General features: G+C 41.9%; 1 protein-coding gene across 1 annotated transcript in view; it reads left to right on the top strand.

The window, feature by feature from the left end:
* The first annotated feature begins 415 nt into the window (after window positions 1-415).
* LOC138743584 (transient receptor potential cation channel subfamily V member 5-like) overlaps window positions 416-17602 on the top strand; it is a 93665-nt gene continuing 76478 nt past the window's right edge. Inside the window, exon 1 of the mRNA XM_069899100.1 lies at window positions 416-543. Within this exon, the coding sequence (XP_069755201.1) occupies window positions 416-543 (128 nt within the window). The remainder of the gene's footprint in view (window positions 544-17602) is intronic.

Below are 17602 nucleotides of genomic sequence, written 5' to 3'. Positions count from 1 at the left end.
GCTGCCCAATTTACATACAATTAACCCAAACCCTGGAACGTTTTGAACAGTGGGAGGAAAACCGAGCCCCCGGAGGAAACCCACACAGACCTGCGGAGAACGTACAAACTCCTTACAGACAATGTGGGATTTGAACTGCGGTCCAGATACCTGGCGCTGTAAAGGTGTTGCGCTAACCGTGACACTAATTGTGCTGCCCCAGATTAATCCCCAAAAATGAATAATTGAGCATATGAAACTGATACCCAACCCTATTTTTCAGTAGCACCTTGCTTTCATTCTTTCACATGTCTTCTGAATTGTCGACCAGAGGGAACAAAAGTTAAATTAAGAAGTAAGTTAATGGATTCCAGGATATATCTGCAAAAAGCCTGATGTATGCGACTGTTCAGATATAATGTTCAGGTTAATGCAAATGGGCTCAGTAGTGGAGATGCTCAAGAACTTCAAATTTCTGGGTATCAACTTCTCTGAGGATCAGTCCTGGAGCCTCCTTGTGGATCCAATCACACAGAAGGCTCACCAGTGGGTGTCTTTTGTGAGGTATGTGAGGATATTCGGTGTGACACTGAAAACTCTCAAACTTATACAAGTGTACAGTGGAGAGCATTATGATTGGTTTCATCACTGCCTGGTATGAAGGCACCAACTTTCAGTACAAGAATAAACTCCAGAGGGTTGATTACTCAGCGTGCGATATCACTCCAGACTTCACTCCATCAAGGACATTGACGTGAGATGGTGTCTTATAAAAGCAGCCTCCATCTCAAAGACCCCCTTCACCTAGGCCACACCCTCTTCACTCTGCTGCCATCGGGGAAAAAGCAGAGTAGCCCAAAGACAAGGACTCAGTGGTACAAGGACAGCTTCTTCCCCGCTGCCATCAGATTCCCGAATTATCAATGAACCAAAGACTGCCTTACTTTTCGTACACCACTATTTTTAGGATAGCATAATATGTATGTTTGCACTATGACTTGTTCATAACAATAAATTCTGATTCTGATGTTCACACTTCAAATAGTGGTGTTTCAGATGGTCTTCCTGGTTTGTATTTTTTTGGTGCAAAAGAGGTTGAGGGGAGATATCAATTGTTAAGTAAGCGCTCATTAACATAATAAGAAACCTTTCCCCTCAGCAGAAGGGCAAATTAACTGTGCATAGGCTAAAGGTAAGGGTTAGAAAATTTAGACACAATCTGAAGAGAATTGGTTTTTCACCAGGAGGGTAGATAGCACTGCCAGATGGTTGTAGATTCCCATGCACTCAGACCTAATATTGGCTGTACTCTCTTTTGTACAATCAGTAGCTGTGACTTTAGATGCTGTCCTTTGTGTTTGAAGATCACCATTCAGCCCCCAATTTACTGGAACATTCTCTCCAGTGTAGCCTGTTCACTTGTAATTTCACTGGATAAATCTTGCTCTTTATGGTGAGGGTCTTGTGATCGTCCATAGATTACCTGGGCTCCACTGTCGAGCTTAAATAGAATCACTGTCTCATTCAAGGTCACAGGAATGATCCATTCTGTTTTACCAGCAGCTGTCTAGTGAATCCATGAAGAATTCCTCCATTTCTTCATCCACTGTGTGTATCTTTCTCTCAGTAGCCCCTGCTTTGTAGCACTTTTCAAAATGCATTTTCTTCCCACATTTATTGCTGGATTTTCCATAGACAGGATACATCTTTGGAATATGTCTACCTCTGTACCTGCTGCATTTGCTGATTGAGATTACCTCTTTGCTTTGCTGTAGCTTTGGGGGAACTCCTGGTGTTCTGCTTCTTCATTTTCACCGCATGCACTGTTGTGTCTATCATATGCAGCTCCTTGGCTTGTTCTCGTGTGGTCTCTGCTGCCTTGCACCCTTTATCTGGGATTCCACAAACTATTCTGTCTGTAATGAATGAGTTTTTAAAATCTCCATATTCACAGGACTTAAACAGTGTGTGAAGCTCGGCTAAGTATTGGTTGAAGCTCATACCTTGTTTTTGGTCACAGGAGGAAAACATGAATCTCTCAAGTGTGTCTTTTTTAACATGAAATAAATTACTCCTCAAATTTTGTCATCGGAGTGTCCAATGTGAAAGCTGTCTCATCAATTTGAAAATTGTTATTGATGACCAAGGCATCTTCATCCATCATGTATAGAAGTATTGACGCTTACTGTTTTACATCAGTCTCTCCCACTTCACCAGCCTTTAAATAAACGTTGAATCGCTGTTTGAAGCATTTCCAATGATCAGTTAGATTGCCAGTATATTGCATCAGTGTGGGAGGACTTATTCATGACAGGAACTATTGTTTTTCTAACTCGCAGACATCTGACACCATGTTTGTTCCTTGAAGAAGAACAACCTGACGTGGTTTCAATGCTTAAACAAATTTATTTTTGAGTTGCTTGAATCAATGACGCACTCGACATCTGTCAGTCTATTTTTGTTCCCGCTCAAACCGCGTGCATCGCCTACTGGGAAATGTAGATCTTGGTTATACATGCATAACACAGATTCCAACATCCAAGAACTGTTTTGGTGAGGACTTGAACTGCTGAATTATAGAAAACTATATGCCAAGTGCTGGAAAACAGGATTAACCTACTCAATGGCCAGGATGAATATGATGGGCCTTGAAGGTCTCTCTATGCTTTGTGAATTTAAAAGTATACTGAGCATCATTATAATTTCACTTCAAATATCACATCATTCCTTCTAAGCAGCATCCAACTTGGTTTGTTGATTAAACAGCTAATATCAAAAAAATGCATCATCGGATCTGCAAGAATTAAAGCACTAAGGAAGCCAAGAAATATAAATGACAGCAAATTTCCCCCAATTGACATTTTGAACTGTTAACTATAGTTGGTGGGGGAATGATACTTGTGTTGGAAATTTTAATGAATTTGCAATGGAATAATATCAAATCGTATTCTGGACTGTGTGATAAAACTGGCTGTTCTTCCAGAACTGTGCAGCTTAAATCTGAGCAAGCCCATAGGTTGCATCAGCCTTTCAATGCCATGATAGAATTTATTGTTTTTAAACCAAGATCTTTGGATGGACAAATGAGTATAATTATAATTGTTTAATGAATACTATTAAAGATATCTTTAAAAAAGTAATCGTGGTGCTACTGTAACTGCTGCACTGGTGCAGGCCCAAGAAAACAGACTCACCACTGCTCCAAAGGGTTCAACCATCTGGTCTTAATGCCATGAACTCCGTATATGCTTTAAAGGAGTTGACCGTGTTCGTAAGTAAATCCTGCAACCTGTGCCCAAGATGGTGGTGCCTGTTCTCTATAGTGGCCAAGAGGGGTTGAAGACTCTGGAGAGCAGCAGACTGGAGCAGAACATCAGAGACTGGGAGAACACTGCATTATGAGAAGGAGCAGCAAACGAGATGACTCTCCAGGATGGTGACCATGGGAACAGACCAGCAAGTGGCTCTGACTGAGGGATCCATGCAGGCTGTGGGCAGGATACCCACCAGGGCTGTGTGCTGCTGGTTACTGGTTCATGGGAAGATGGTATTGGAGCCGGGATTTAAGAGGGTGATGAGGGGAAGAGGCCTCCTGAAGGGCCTCGAGGCCTCCGATCGTGTAGGACGGTTGGATCTAGAACTTGGATTGCTGATTAATCGATCAGTAGTCTGCTGCTGCAGAGGCTGCTGGCGGTGAATCCATGAATACTCACTGCCTCTGAAGTTCACTGTAAGGGGAACAGTCAATAATAATGGTGAGTGCCTGCTTTACGGCAGGCATAAGTTAATTTTTAATGTGTTATTTATGTGACAATAAAAGGAACCTTCCTTGAACTAGGCATTCAGACATAATCTGAAGATTTTCTGATTTATTTATTTTTTTGCTCATCATCTGCTGTGGCCAGAATCTGCACTTTTTTTTGCTTTTTATTCTGCTGAGATTTATTGTCAAATAATCCTTATAACTGAACACCTTGAATATGTTTATTACCATATTGTATGGATATCAATGATTGTTATTTATTTTTTCAAATAATCAATTTTTGTTCATAAAAGTCCATCTTTTAATCTCCATATCAAACAAATATAATCCAGGTGTCATCCTTGGTTCTCCCATGTTTATTCCCTTTTCCATACACTCCCTCCCATGCACTATTTTTTAATCTCCACCCCCCCCCCCTCCTGGTTCCATCCATACACTTCATCCACAAGATCTTCTTTCATCTGCCGACCTCTCCCTTAAATATTTCCCACTGTCACCCTCCTTGTGTATCAGACTCCAGCACTTGAAGCCTTTGTGTCCCACACATTGTTTTTTGGCCCATCTTCTCTCTCACCTTGCTTTCACTTTCCTATCCCTTGTGTGCTTCCACTTGTCACTGCCTGTCTCCATCTCCCAATTCCACCCCCTCTCCTGTATTTCATCTGGTTCCACCAGCCCATCATCTTTGCCTGGTCTACCTATCACCTTGTGGTCTCTGTCTCAGCCTTCCTCCTTTCCTTTTCTTATCTGTTCTCAGCCCTAATGCAGAGTCTTGTCCCAAAACGTCAACAATTCCTTTTACTCCACAGATTCTTATTGATTACTGAGTTCCTCCAGCAGTTTGCTTGTTGGTGTTCTTGTGCATTAGGGATAGGGAGGTCCATATTTAAACCCATGCTGTTAAATGGAAATGTTTCCAAGGCAGGCTGATGGCACTCCCATTTGTCTGGCATTGCTCTGGCATTGTGGGAATTGAATTAATGCTGACTAAACTGGCTGCTTTTTCTAGAAAAGTGTTGCAGTGCTTGTATTGTTGAATCCTAATTGATTCAACAAATATTCTTTCACACTCTTACTATAATAATATTTACTCTAAAGTACTTTAGGACTAACTAAAGTCAGAAAAGGCATTATATAAAATCTAGATCTTTTCCTGCCTTCTGAAAAGGCACTGGAGAATCTGGAACTATGTGCTTGCTGTAGAATTTTCAATCTGTAATTTTGCAGCCACTGTAGTGCACCCTGTTCAGGATGTTGATGGTCTTTGGCCATTATTGATATATTTAATGGAAAAACCTTTTTATGGAGATAGTCATTCCCTTGCATTTCTGTTGCATGGCAATCGCTGTTCATATTAAGCCAAGTCAGTTTTATTTATGCTTGCATGGTAAAGACGAGATAGTGTTTCTCCAGGACCACAGAGCACATTTTACATAAATGTTAGAATAGTTAAACACTTTTAAATATTAAGACGTATATAGTGACAGTCCTTGGTACCCTATCCACAAAGGAACTGGAATTCAGGAGCCTGATGGCTTGGTGGGGGGGGAAGCTAATGCCCAATCTGCATGTCAGGCCTGAGTACTACAGTACCTCCTCCCAGATGGCAGAAGGGAGAACAGTTTGCATGAGGGTGTGTGGAGCCCTTCACAATGTGAATTGCCTTTTACCTGCATCATGTGCTGTTGATGTCCTTCATGGTTGGAAGAGAGGCCCCATGATCTTTTCCACTGACTTCACTATCCTCTGCAGGGTATTGCGGTCCGAGGAGGTACAGCTTCCAAGCCAGGCGGTGATGCAGTTGCACAGGATGCTCTTGACACATCCTCTGTAGAATGTAGAGAGGATAGAGGGTGGGAGATTAACTTTCCTCAATCTTCGCAGGAAGTAGAGGTGCTGCTGGGCTTTCTTGGCTATGGAGCTGGTGTTAAGGGACCAGGTGAGATTCTCCACTAGTGCACTCCAAGGAACTTGATACTTTTGATAACCTCAATGGTGGAGCTGTCAATGGTCAGTGGATCATGGTCCCCTGGGCCCTCTTGATGTAGACAACCATCTCTTTTGTTTTTTTTTAATGTTCACATACAGTTGTTGGTTCTGTACCAGTCCGTTAGCGACTACACCTCCTCTCTGTACACTGACTTGTCATTCTTATTATCAGGCCCACTGCGGTTGTGTTGTCAGCAAACTTGATGATATGGTTTGAGCTGTGTTTAGCTGTACAGTCGTGGGTTAGCAGATTGAACAGCGGTGGACTCGGCATGCATCCCTGGGAGGGGGGGCACATGCTCAATCTGATGGTTTTAGAGGTACTATTACAGATCCAGACTGCCTGAGGGCTTCTGGACAAAGTTGAGAATCCAGTTTCAGAGGGAGGTGTTTAGACCCAGGAGGCTCAACTTCCTTATCAGGTACTATGGTATGATAGTGTTGAATGCTGAACTGAAGTCAATAAACTGCATTTGAACATATGGGTCCTTATTTTCCAAGTGGGTGAGGGCTAGTTAGAAGATGGTGGCGATGGCATCATCCGTAGAGCTGTTGGGTCTGTATGTGAACTGCAGGGGGTCTAGTGATGGGGGCAGCAAGAGCTTGATGTACCCATGACGAGACTCTTGAAGCCCTTCATGACGTTGGATGTGAGTGCGATAGGGCGGTAGTCATTGAAGCAAGACACAGACGACTTCTTCGGCACGGGGACAATGGTGGTGCCTTTGAAGTACATTAGGAGCATGGCCAAACCATTTCTGGAGATCTATGACCGCTGTCCACAGTTATGGAGTGGTGCACCCTGGAATCGGCCTGCGTGCGTTTACTCCTGCTGCGGCCGAGTAAAGGGGATGCAGCATTGGTTGAGGATCAGAAAGAAAAGTTGTAGTAGAAATTTTTTTAAGACTGGAGAGAACTCTGCAATGGAGTTCACAGTTGTTAGTGTTTAGACTATTGGTTTTTGAGGTGTGTATTAAACTCTGAAATACACTCAACAGTTCTCATTGACCGCTCCCGGCCCGGGGCTCAGCTGCCAACGGTCAGGCTGTGCAGGCTGCCGGGGTTTGCCTTGCGACGGCAGCCTGTGTTCGGTGCTCGGGCAGCGGTGGGGCAGGCCCGGTATCGGCTGGCCGTTACCTCAGGCAGGACCTCGGGCCTCCGGCGGCTCCGAATCATGGGTCCTCTACCGGCATCATCTATGGCTCCTAGAACGCTTCCATCAGCGCTGTCTCCGCTCCATCCTCAGCATTCATTGGAATGACTTCATCACCAACATCGAAGTACTCGAGCTGGCAGAGTCCACAAGCATCGAATCCATGCTGCTGAAGACCCAACTGCGCTGGGTGGATCACGTCTCCAGAATGGAGGACCATCGCCTTCCCAAGATCGTGTTATATGGCAAGCTCTCCACTGGCCACCGAGACAGAGGTGCACCAAAGAAGAGGTACAAGGACTGCTTAAAGAAATCTCTTGGTGCCTGCCACATTGACCACCGCCAGTGGGCTGATATCGCCTCCAACCGTGCATCTTGGCGTCTCACAGTTCAGCGGGCAGCAACCTCCTTTGAAAAAGACCGCAGAGCACACCTCACTGACAAAAGACAAAGGAGGAAAAACCCAACACCCAACCCCAACCAACCAATCTTCCCTTGCAACCGCTGCAACTGTGTCTGCCTGTCCCGCATCGGACTTGTCAGCCACAAACGAGCCTGCAGCTGACGTGGACATTACCCCTCCATAAATCTTCGTCTGCGAAGCCAAGCCAAAGAAAGGGGAGCATGGCACTTCTCAGGGAGATGTTAAAGATCTTGGTGAGAACACCTGATTGCTGAGCACTCCACCGGGAATGTTATCCGGTCCAACAGCTTTCTGCGGGTTGACCTTGCTTAGTTCTCTCTTAACGTCTGCCACTGAAAGACACAGCAACTGATCTTGTTTGCTGTAACATTTTTTTTGCCTCAAAGCTTACGTAGAAGTTGTTCAGTACATCCAGGAGAGAGGCATCACCGACACAGGCAGATGGTGTAGTCTTGTGGTTGGTGATATCTTGGATGCCCTTCCATTTGTGTCAGGTGTCCTTGCTGTTCAAAATACACGTTATATTACAACTTGTCTGTAGATTATGGCTGTACTGGGCTTGTAAATGATTGATTTTTTTTTTCATTCATGCCTTTCCCTTTCAGCACGTTGGACTTGAATGAAATTATTTACCCTTGGATTTCTTGCCCACTTCTGTATTTGAAGCAAACTGCTGAGTATTTGCATTTTTTGAGCTTGTCAACATATTCACCTTATCCCCTGCCTGTTATCATCACTGCTCCATTTAGTTTCCCACTGTCTATTTCTTTGCACTGGATCACTATCCTGGTCCTCCCTCCAACAGCAACATTTCATCCTTGTTGCTGAAACGCACTGTAGGCTCTTCAGTGTTGCTGTATCAATTCTTAAAGATACACTGAATCACACTGAATTGTGGGACCATATTGCAGCTGTGTTGGTGATTACAGGGCAGAGTTTCTGTGCCGATATCTGGATCCATCCAAGTGCTGCAGCAGGCCATCTGTTCCAGCACACACTAATGTATCACGTTTAGTGATGGAAACAGCAGCTTATTAATCATTTCCCCTGGTAGGAGAGTCTAGGACAAGATGGCACAACTTCAGGAGGAATTTCTATAGCCAGAGAGTGGTGAACCTCCGGAATTTGATGCCACGCGTGGCTCTGGAGGTGGTCATTGGTTGTATTTGAGGCAGAGATTGATAGATATCTGAATAGTCAAAGTAATGAAGGCAGGGGAGTGGAGTTGAGTGTGAGAATAGATCTGGTCATGATGAAATGGCAAAACAGATGATGGGTCAAATGGCCTACTTCTGCTTCTATAGCTGGTGGTCTTATCTAAAGATCATGAAATGATGCTGGTTGGGATAGTGGGAGGTTCTTCATGTTGGTTGAGGGATTCCGCATGAGAGATGATGGATATACAATGGAAGAGAATTAATCGCTGAGCCTGGAATGCACTTACTGCACACATGGTGGAGATGAATTTCTCTCTGGTCAAGAAGTAGATAAATAAATCTGAAGAAAGTTGAGGGTGAGAAATTATAAAATAATGAGGGGCATTGATGAGGTGAATGGTCACAGTCTTTGCCCACAGTTAGGAAGTCTAAAGTTGGAGGGCTTAGGTTGAAGGAGTAGGGAAGGGTTTAAAAGGGGACCAGAGAGGTACTGTTTTCTCACATGGGGATTTCAGATTTTGATTTCAGATTTATTGTGAGAGTACATGTATGACATCACATACAGACGAGAGTTTCTTTTTCCTGCAGGCTTGGCAGAAATACCACTAACTGGTAATCCAAAAAAAACTGTATACATGTAAACAAATAGAGGACTGTAAACAGATAATGAATGTAAACAGACTGTGCAATACAGAGAGAATTAAAAAGAAAATCACTAAAGCGCACAAGTAAGAGTCCTTAAATGAGTCTCTGACTGAGTTTGTCATTGAGGAGTCTGATGGTGGAGGGGGAACAGCTGTTCCTGAATCTGGTGGTGCGAGTCTTGTGGCACCTATACTTCTTTCCTGATGGCAGCAGCAAGAACAGAGCGTGTGCTGGATGATGTGGGTCTTTGATGATGCTGCTGCTTTCTGACAGCAGCGTTCCCTGCAGATGTACTTGGTAGTGGGGAGGATTTAGCCTGTGATGTCCTGGACTGTGCCCAGTACCTTTTTGCATGGGAAAAATTAGGTAATTGAGGTATAAAAGAAGGAAGAAAAATCTCAAGAAAGAAATTGGGAAGGCTAAAAGAAGACATGAGGTTGCTTTGGAAGGAAACGTGAAAGGTTTTCTACAGGTATATACAGAGAAAAAGGGTAGTAAGGGTCCCCTCCAAGATCAGAATGGTCAGCTTTGTATAGAGCCAAAAGAAATGGGAGAGATCTTAAATTTTGTTTTCCCTCTCCATATTCACTAAGTTAACTGGCACAGAGTTGAGGGAAGTAAGGAACATATACAGATTGAAGAGGAGGAAGTGCTTGCTGTCTTAACACAAATAAGGGTAGATAAATCCCCAGGGCTTGACAGGATATTCCCTCAGACCTTGAGGGATACGAGTGTAGAAATCACAGAAATGTGACAGAAATATTTAAAATGTCCTTGTATGGCACCGGAGGATTGGAGGGTAGCTCGCGTTGCTCCATTGCTTAAAAAAGGCTCCAAAAGGAACCCTGGAAATTATAGGCCGGTGAGCCTGACATCAGTAGTAGGTCAATTATTGGAAGGTGTTTGAAGAAATCAGACAAACAATTAATTGGATAACCAGGGACTGATTAGGAATAGTTAACATGGCTTTATGCGTGGTAGATTGTGTTTAACCAATCTTAAAGTTTTTCGAGGAGGTTAGCAGGAAAGTTGATGAAGGAAAGGCTGTGGATGTTGTCTACATGGACTTTAGTGAGGCCCTCGACAAGGTCCCACATAGGAGGTTAGTTATGAAAGTTCAAAAGCTAGACATTCATGGTGAAGTCATGATCTGGATTCGACAATGGCTGGATGGGAGAAGCCATTGAGTAGTGGTGGATGATTTCTTATCAAATTGGAAGTCTGTGATTAGTGTGCCTCAGGGACCATTGTTGTTTGTCATCTATATCAATGATCTGGATGATGATGTGGAAAATTGGATCAGTAAATTTGCTGATGACACTATAATTGGAGGTGTGGACAGTGAAGAAGGTTTTCAAAGCTTGATCTGGACCAATTTGATAAAATGGATTGAAAAAAGACAGGTGTAATTAATGCAGACAAGTGTGAGGTGCTGCATTTTTTAAGGACAAACCAACAATGAACATGCATGGTAAATGGTAGGTCCCTCAGGAGTGAGGTAGGAAAAAGGAATCTGGGAATAGCGATACATAATCCCCTGAAAGTGGTGTCACATGTGGATAGCATTGTAAAGACGACTTTTGGCATATTGGCCTTCATAAATCAAAGTTGGAATGTTGTACAAGTCATTGGTGAGGCCAATTTTGGAGTATTGTGTGCAATTTTGGTCACCTAACTACAGGAAGGATATTAATAAGATAGAGTCCAGAGAAGATTTACTAAGATGTTGCCTGGATTTCAGTGACTGAGTTACAGGAAAAGGTTAAAGAGGTTAGGACTTTATTCCCTGGAGCATAGGATAGACAGAGTAAATATAGATAGGCCTTTTCCATTGAGGGTGGGTGAGATTCATTAAGGAGAACATGGGTTAAGGGTGACAGGGGAAAAAATTAGGGGAACTTGAGAGAAGGAATACATAGAATGGTGGGGGTGTGGAACGAGCTTTCAGCTGAAGTGGTAGATGCGGCTTCGATTTTAATATTTAAGGGAAATTTGGACATGTATATGAATGTGAGAGGTATGGAGAGATGGAAATTGAGTGCAAGTCAGTGGGACTAGGCAAGAAAAAGTGGTTCAGCACAGACTTGAGGGGCCAAAGTGGTCTGTATCTGTGCTGTAATTGTACTATGGTTCCATGATGCCATTGGTGTGTTGGGTCCAGGAAAGATCCTCCGAGATAGTGAGTCGCAAGAAAAATTCCTCAGCTCTGATTTTCTGCCGCCCCACCCCCTGCCAGTGATCACTGGATTGGTATACCTCTGGCTTTCCTTTCCAGAAGTCGACAATTAGTTCTTTAGTTTTGGTGACATTGAGTGCAAGGTTGTTGTTGGTGCACCATTCAGCCAAGTTTTTAATCTCTTTCTCCTTCCTTTATACAATCCACTACTGTAGTATCTTTGGGAAATTTGTCAATGGTGTTATTGTCATACCAAGCCACACATTCATAGGTATAAAGTGAGTGGAGTGGGGACTAAGAACACAGCCCTGTTATTCTCCGGTACTGATGGAGATTGTGGAGGAGATGTTTTTACCAATCTTCACTGATTGTGGTCTGGAAGTAAGGAAATTCATGATCCAATTACACAGTCGGGTGTTGAGTCCCAGGTCTTGGAGTTTTCTGATCTATTTTGTGGAGGATGATGGGGTTGAATGCCAAACTGTAGTTGATAAAGAGCATCCTGATGTATGCATCTTTGCTGTCCAGGTGTTCCATGGCACTGGGTGTGGGGTATATGGAATGAACAGATAGTGGAAGTGGTACAGGTGGGAACAATTACAATGTTCAAAAAGATATATGTACAAATTCATGGATAGGAAGGCTTAAAGGGATATGGGCTCTGGGTGAGTATGAGTAGCTGAGGAAGACACTAGTTAGCACAAATAAGTTTGGCTGTAAGGCCTGATTCTGTGCATGCCTGACTCTAAATAGTGAGGAAAACTTTGGAAGACTACCAAGAAATTAATGTGGCTCTGGTCAAGAGCTAGTGCTGACATGAGGAGCCAAATAGATTTTTAAAAATGAACCATTCTGATTCTTAGATTTGAGAATTTTATGCTAGAAACACAAAAGAGGCCCAGAAATTCTTCTTGTAGTGTTTAATACAGCACTGCATAGTTTGCCTATGCCAATATGTGTTCATTCACTGGGAATTGACAATTTTTTTCTCTCCTTCCCCCCACCCCCCCCCCCCCCCCCGCCAACCTTTGAAGGCACCGCTGCATTCTCATTGCCCACATTACCATGTAGATGAAGGACTGTAAACAATTATTAAGCAACAAATTCAGTAGAGCTGCTGTCATGTCAGGTTAACAAATCAAATTGGGGTGTTGGCTGTTGAAAAGCACTTCCAATCAAACCACATTGTTCATTGATATTTTATTTGACAGATAGAGCAACCAGGGGAAGTAAAAATGACCCTTTGGTTTTTCAGGGCGAGTTTTCCAGATCCTTGTGGAGGCAGTGGATAGTAGAAGGGAGATCCTTCAAGCTGGAAAAGATTAAGCCAAATGATTAGGAAATAGATGCATTATCCTTCTAGGAACAATGCCATAGATCCCTTTATTGTCATGTAGTATTACACAAAATTGCCTTCTGCCTGCCGTAGGACAGACAAAGTCACCATTAGTATTGACTGGCACCCTCACAGAAAGAGAAGGAAAATCGAGTCCCTTCAGAAATGTTGAGTATCTGTGGATTCTCCTCCAGCGCTCACGTAGCCTCTGAATCTGCACAGACCTCCAAATTGATCTACTGGCAACCAGGTCCAGATCCAACCTCTGACATGATCAAGAAGCTTTCAGTGCCCGAGGGCCTTCAGGAGCCTTTCTTACCCTCGCCACCCTTTTGAATCCTGGTTCCGATACTTATTTCCCAAGAGCCAGCCTCCAGTCCCCTGCAGCCTGTGTGGGTCCTTTGACCCAAGTCGCTAACGAGCCACAGCCCATGCGGGTCCCCCGACCCCCAGTTGCCCGCTGCCCTTCCAAATCCCTCAGCTGCTGGGCTCTTCGCAAGTCCACCTTTGTGGTCATCATGCTGTTGGGTCATCACCTTTGCTTCTTCTCAGTAGGGGTGTTCTCCCCGATTTTGGCGCCATCATCTGCTTGCCCAGACTCTGCTTGCCCAGAGTCTGCAACCCCTTGTTGCTACTGCTGAGCATAGGCGCCATCATCCAATGGTTGTAGGATTTTAAAATAAAACACATCTGCTCCTTTAACAGACTGATTAAAGTCTGTACAGAGCTGTCGGCATTATGACTGGGCAGTTGAACCCATCAGAGTAGAGCTGTGTCTCGACGCTCCATTCTTCAGGGTCTGCACGAGCAGTAGGCTGCTATTACAGCAGCTCTAGCAGTGCCACATTTTTTTTAGTATAAAAATCCTAGGCTTACAAAGAGAAGGGACAGAACATTTAGAACTACTACCTTGTGCATGTTGAATTCAGCCACTGGGCTTGGAGCCTCTCAGCCTTTGTTAGATATAGGCAGGCAGATCCTCATATTCATGAACCCATGCGTGGAGGCAGGAATGTGTATTGGTGCTGTTTGAATTAATGTTTCCTCTTCGTCTTCAATACTAAAGTTATAAGGAAGAGTAAGAGTAGACCCTCCAAGCTCAGAGTCTAAGCAGGCTGGAGGAGAGGGTCCTCCTATTGATGAGCATTGGAACAACTAGGCACATTTTCCTCGTGCTGGAGAGTAATTCACCAATTTCTCTGATCTGCCTTCACCATCCATTCCTTCTCTGAGCTGTATTATTTATATTTTATTTAAGATTCTGCAAAGAACCCTACTTTCCTTTCCATCCTCTCACCCAACCCTCACCTTCTATGCAGTACATGATCTCTCAAAGAATAAAGGAGTCCATTGGTAGCCCATGTAATTCAAGTGGACCTCTGAATTGGTACAGGGAGCCCAAATTGCCACATAAATTTGCCACTGTCTGCATTTTCAGAATGTCACAATCCATCTAGTTCAGGGTGGTGGTGTCTGCTTAAGGAAAAATGGATAAAGGCCCCGGCTGCAAAGGAACAAAATGGGAAATTTTGTATATCAGGCACCACTGCCTTAAATGACTCTGAGACCAGCTAGTTCTGGGTGATAATGACCTTGGCTTCTGAGGACAGAAATGCCTAGGGACAATGTGTGTGGCTAGACTGATAAACTCATTTATAGTTTGCACTGGAAGCAAGAAAAAGAATCCATTCTCTTTCTTTAGAGTATTGTCCACTCTTTATAGTTCAAGTGATTGAGATAGATTTTATTCAGTTATTCCATCTGCATACTTTCTCTACTGGGCACTTCCATTTAAAGCTTTCTGGCTGTGAAAGATCAGTTCACTTTTGAGATGTGAAAGTTTTAAAATAATGCTAGAAAATTATGATATCTAAGTAACACTATCTGGAAAACCTAGATGCTGTGACTTGAACCTCTGTCTCTTTGAAAACATTCCAGCTTCATTTTTTTTTAGAACTTGGTGCAAGTTGTCCAGAAACTAAAGTTGGTTGAGTAGGATACAATTGAAGTATTTGCTTCTCAAGACCAATAAAATTATATTATGAATTCTATGAAAGGTATTAATTTAGGAATAAGTTAGAGATCATACCCAGAAACAGCTACGGTCTTTTAATACAGCTACAGCATTTCATTCTTCTGGATTGTTATTCAAGTTGTATTCAATATTTGTCATCAGGTTCGTGAGCTTAATAGTTAAATTTGGAAAGAAACAGAAAGGAGCAAGTCTGATTATATACCCTGCTTATTCATTGCCTCATATGATTATAATATGTGAACATTGTTAATTAACTTTTTGGGTCTAGAATTATCCAGCCCAATGTGTCAATGCAGGCTGTCACCTACCTAAGCAAGACTCATTTGGCCCATATTCTCAAATCCATTCCTATCTGGGTACATGTCAAAATCTCTTCTAAAACATTCTAATTATAGGTGTCTCTAGAATTTCACATGGCAGCTTGTTTCACATAACACTTTCTAAGTGGAAAAAGTTGCCCCATTCTCTTTAAAATCTTCTCCTTTCTCCTTCTAGTTTTCAACTTTCCTATCCTGGGAAATAGATCGTGACCATTCTCCTTTTCTATGCCCCTTGTGAAGAGAAAGAAACGTGTCTCAAACTATCCAGTCTCTCCTTTTTATTTAACCTCTCCAGTCCTAGTCACATCATTGTGAATTGTAATGACATTCTCCTGATAGCTCGGCAACCAGAATTACACACAATCCTCCTAGTGCAGTCTCACCTTGTACTGTACAGTTATAATGTGACATCCCAACTCTATGCTTAGTGTATTGATCAATGAAGGCAAGCGCATACTTGAAGATAAGTGAGACTTGGGAGTGCAATATTCTCTCAGGCTTTGCTGTTTATTTGCAAGTCCTGCCCTGGTACAAAAATGGTGAATTATTAATAATTTAAAAAAATATTGGACATCATTCCATTTCAGGAGTTAGAAAACCTTTCAAACAATCAGTTGTAATAAAGATATCACTGTTATTTCCCTGTCTGGTCAGCATTGCAACTAGTCAATAACATATAACTAAGCTTCAATTTCTTGTGTTTTTGCTGAGTAATCTGGATCACTGTGGAAACACTTGGTCTGACCTTATTGTAAACCGATTAATGCTGGCAAAAGTCAGTTCAGTTCAATTTGGTTTGTATTCTTGGAATAACAGGCTCACGGAGCTTATGGAAAAAAAAAACAGCTTCTCTGGTTTGTGAGTATATCTTGCAGATATATGATGGCAAGTCATTTTAAAGAGAGATTTCTGGGTCAAGACAAAAGTTAATTTTCTGACTTGTGTTGGATGGTGGTCTGAAAGGAATGAACAAAATAAACAGTGGAAAAATGCATTTAAAATCTGATCTGAGTGAGAATTCTGTGTATCTGCAGTTTTATTTAAAGAAAATTAGACTTTGGAGAAATCAACATTTAGTTAATGATAGTATATTTTGAGTGTTTGGGCAAGTTTTCTCGCAGTAATAGGACCAAGATGGGTGGCTTTCTTCATGCTTTTTTGAATAGGCCGTTCATTGAACAGTATAAATAGAAATCCCTAAACTAAATAAAATCCTTATTTTTGAACGGCCTCCTCATTTTATTGTGATCCTTACTCTAATTTGCATGCTCTATCTTTTCATTTCTTTTACTAATTCACATTTGTACTATCATCTTGTAAAGCTCATGGGTTGTTACTGTCTTCTTATAACGTCCATGCATTTACAGTTTGCTGTAACCTGGATATGACAATACCTTAGTGAAGATCTCTTTATCTTTGCTACATTAAAGAACTTACTGAGTTTCTCCTGCAATTTTACGTGAACTGTTGACTCATTCCTTCTGGCTAAAGCCTCAAGTTCATTACTTGTGAATTTTGTGTTTCATTTGTAAGTAAAATCTATTCTAACTTGTGATGCTGATCAAAATAACAATTCAGATTCTGAAAAATGATAAAATTCTGATTCTCATTCAAGATTCATGAATTAATGAGAGACTAACTTGTTGGGAAACACTAAGCAATAGCAAATGGAGAAAGTGGTTCAGAGAGAACAGTGGGTTTATAGATTTTGTTTTTAAAAGATTGGCTGGTGTGTCCTTCTTCCCTTATCCACCTGTTATCTCCTGCTTGTGGGACTGTGCTCCTTCCCCTACCCCTTAGGCCCTCACCACCCTTGGTTCAGGCACCTACTTATATTTTGCTCATACCTCGGCATTTACTGTTTGCTATAACCTAGATGTGAGAATACCTTGATGAAGGATTCAAACCCGAAACTTTACTTTATAAAGTATATGGTTTGAACTGCTGATTTTTCCGAGCATTGTGTTTCAACTCTTTATGGGGGAAAAGAAAGCAAAGACTTGAATATTCATAATGTTACCTATATTAAAAAATTCCCTAAGAAACAGTTAAAGAATGTTTAGAACATTAATTCAAGATTCCCGCAAAAATTAGTATAATGTCTTGGGTGAAATCCATCGATTATTTTTAAAATGGAGACATAAAAGATGATGGAATCTGGTGCAAAATACTACTCCACAAACCTAGATCACCCCTTTGGCTCGATGTATGCTGTCTGAAATGTTGAGTTTTTGTAGTAGTTTATTTTATAGTCATTTTTGAAAGATGTTGTAGATGTTACATTTGCAGCCAGTTTAAAGAATATTGAGGAGATGGTTATCATTTTGAGAAAAATGACAATTTAATGAATAATTAAAGGACAGAAGAATAAAAAAAAGTTGATGAATGTAAAGTTTTGAGCATTAGAAAATATTATTCAAAACCATTATGATCAAAATCAAATAGGCACTTAATTAGAAATTAAAACATTATTTTAATCAAATAGGAAATTATTAAGAATATTGCAGTAGTTTTTGAGCACCCATAAAAGATTTCAGAGATTGTTGTAAGATCATCCCCAGGGGTGTGCAAAAATGGTCCTGTGTGAAGATGAGCACTGACCTGAAAGAATGCAATTCACATTTT

This window comes from Narcine bancroftii, chromosome 9 (assembly GCF_036971445.1).
Source record: "Narcine bancroftii isolate sNarBan1 chromosome 9, sNarBan1.hap1, whole genome shotgun sequence".
In the NCBI taxonomy this organism is placed as follows: domain Eukaryota; kingdom Metazoa; phylum Chordata; class Chondrichthyes; order Torpediniformes; family Narcinidae; genus Narcine; species Narcine bancroftii.
Note: the sequence above shows the minus strand (reverse complement) of the source record. Positions and strands in the feature narration are given on the sequence as shown.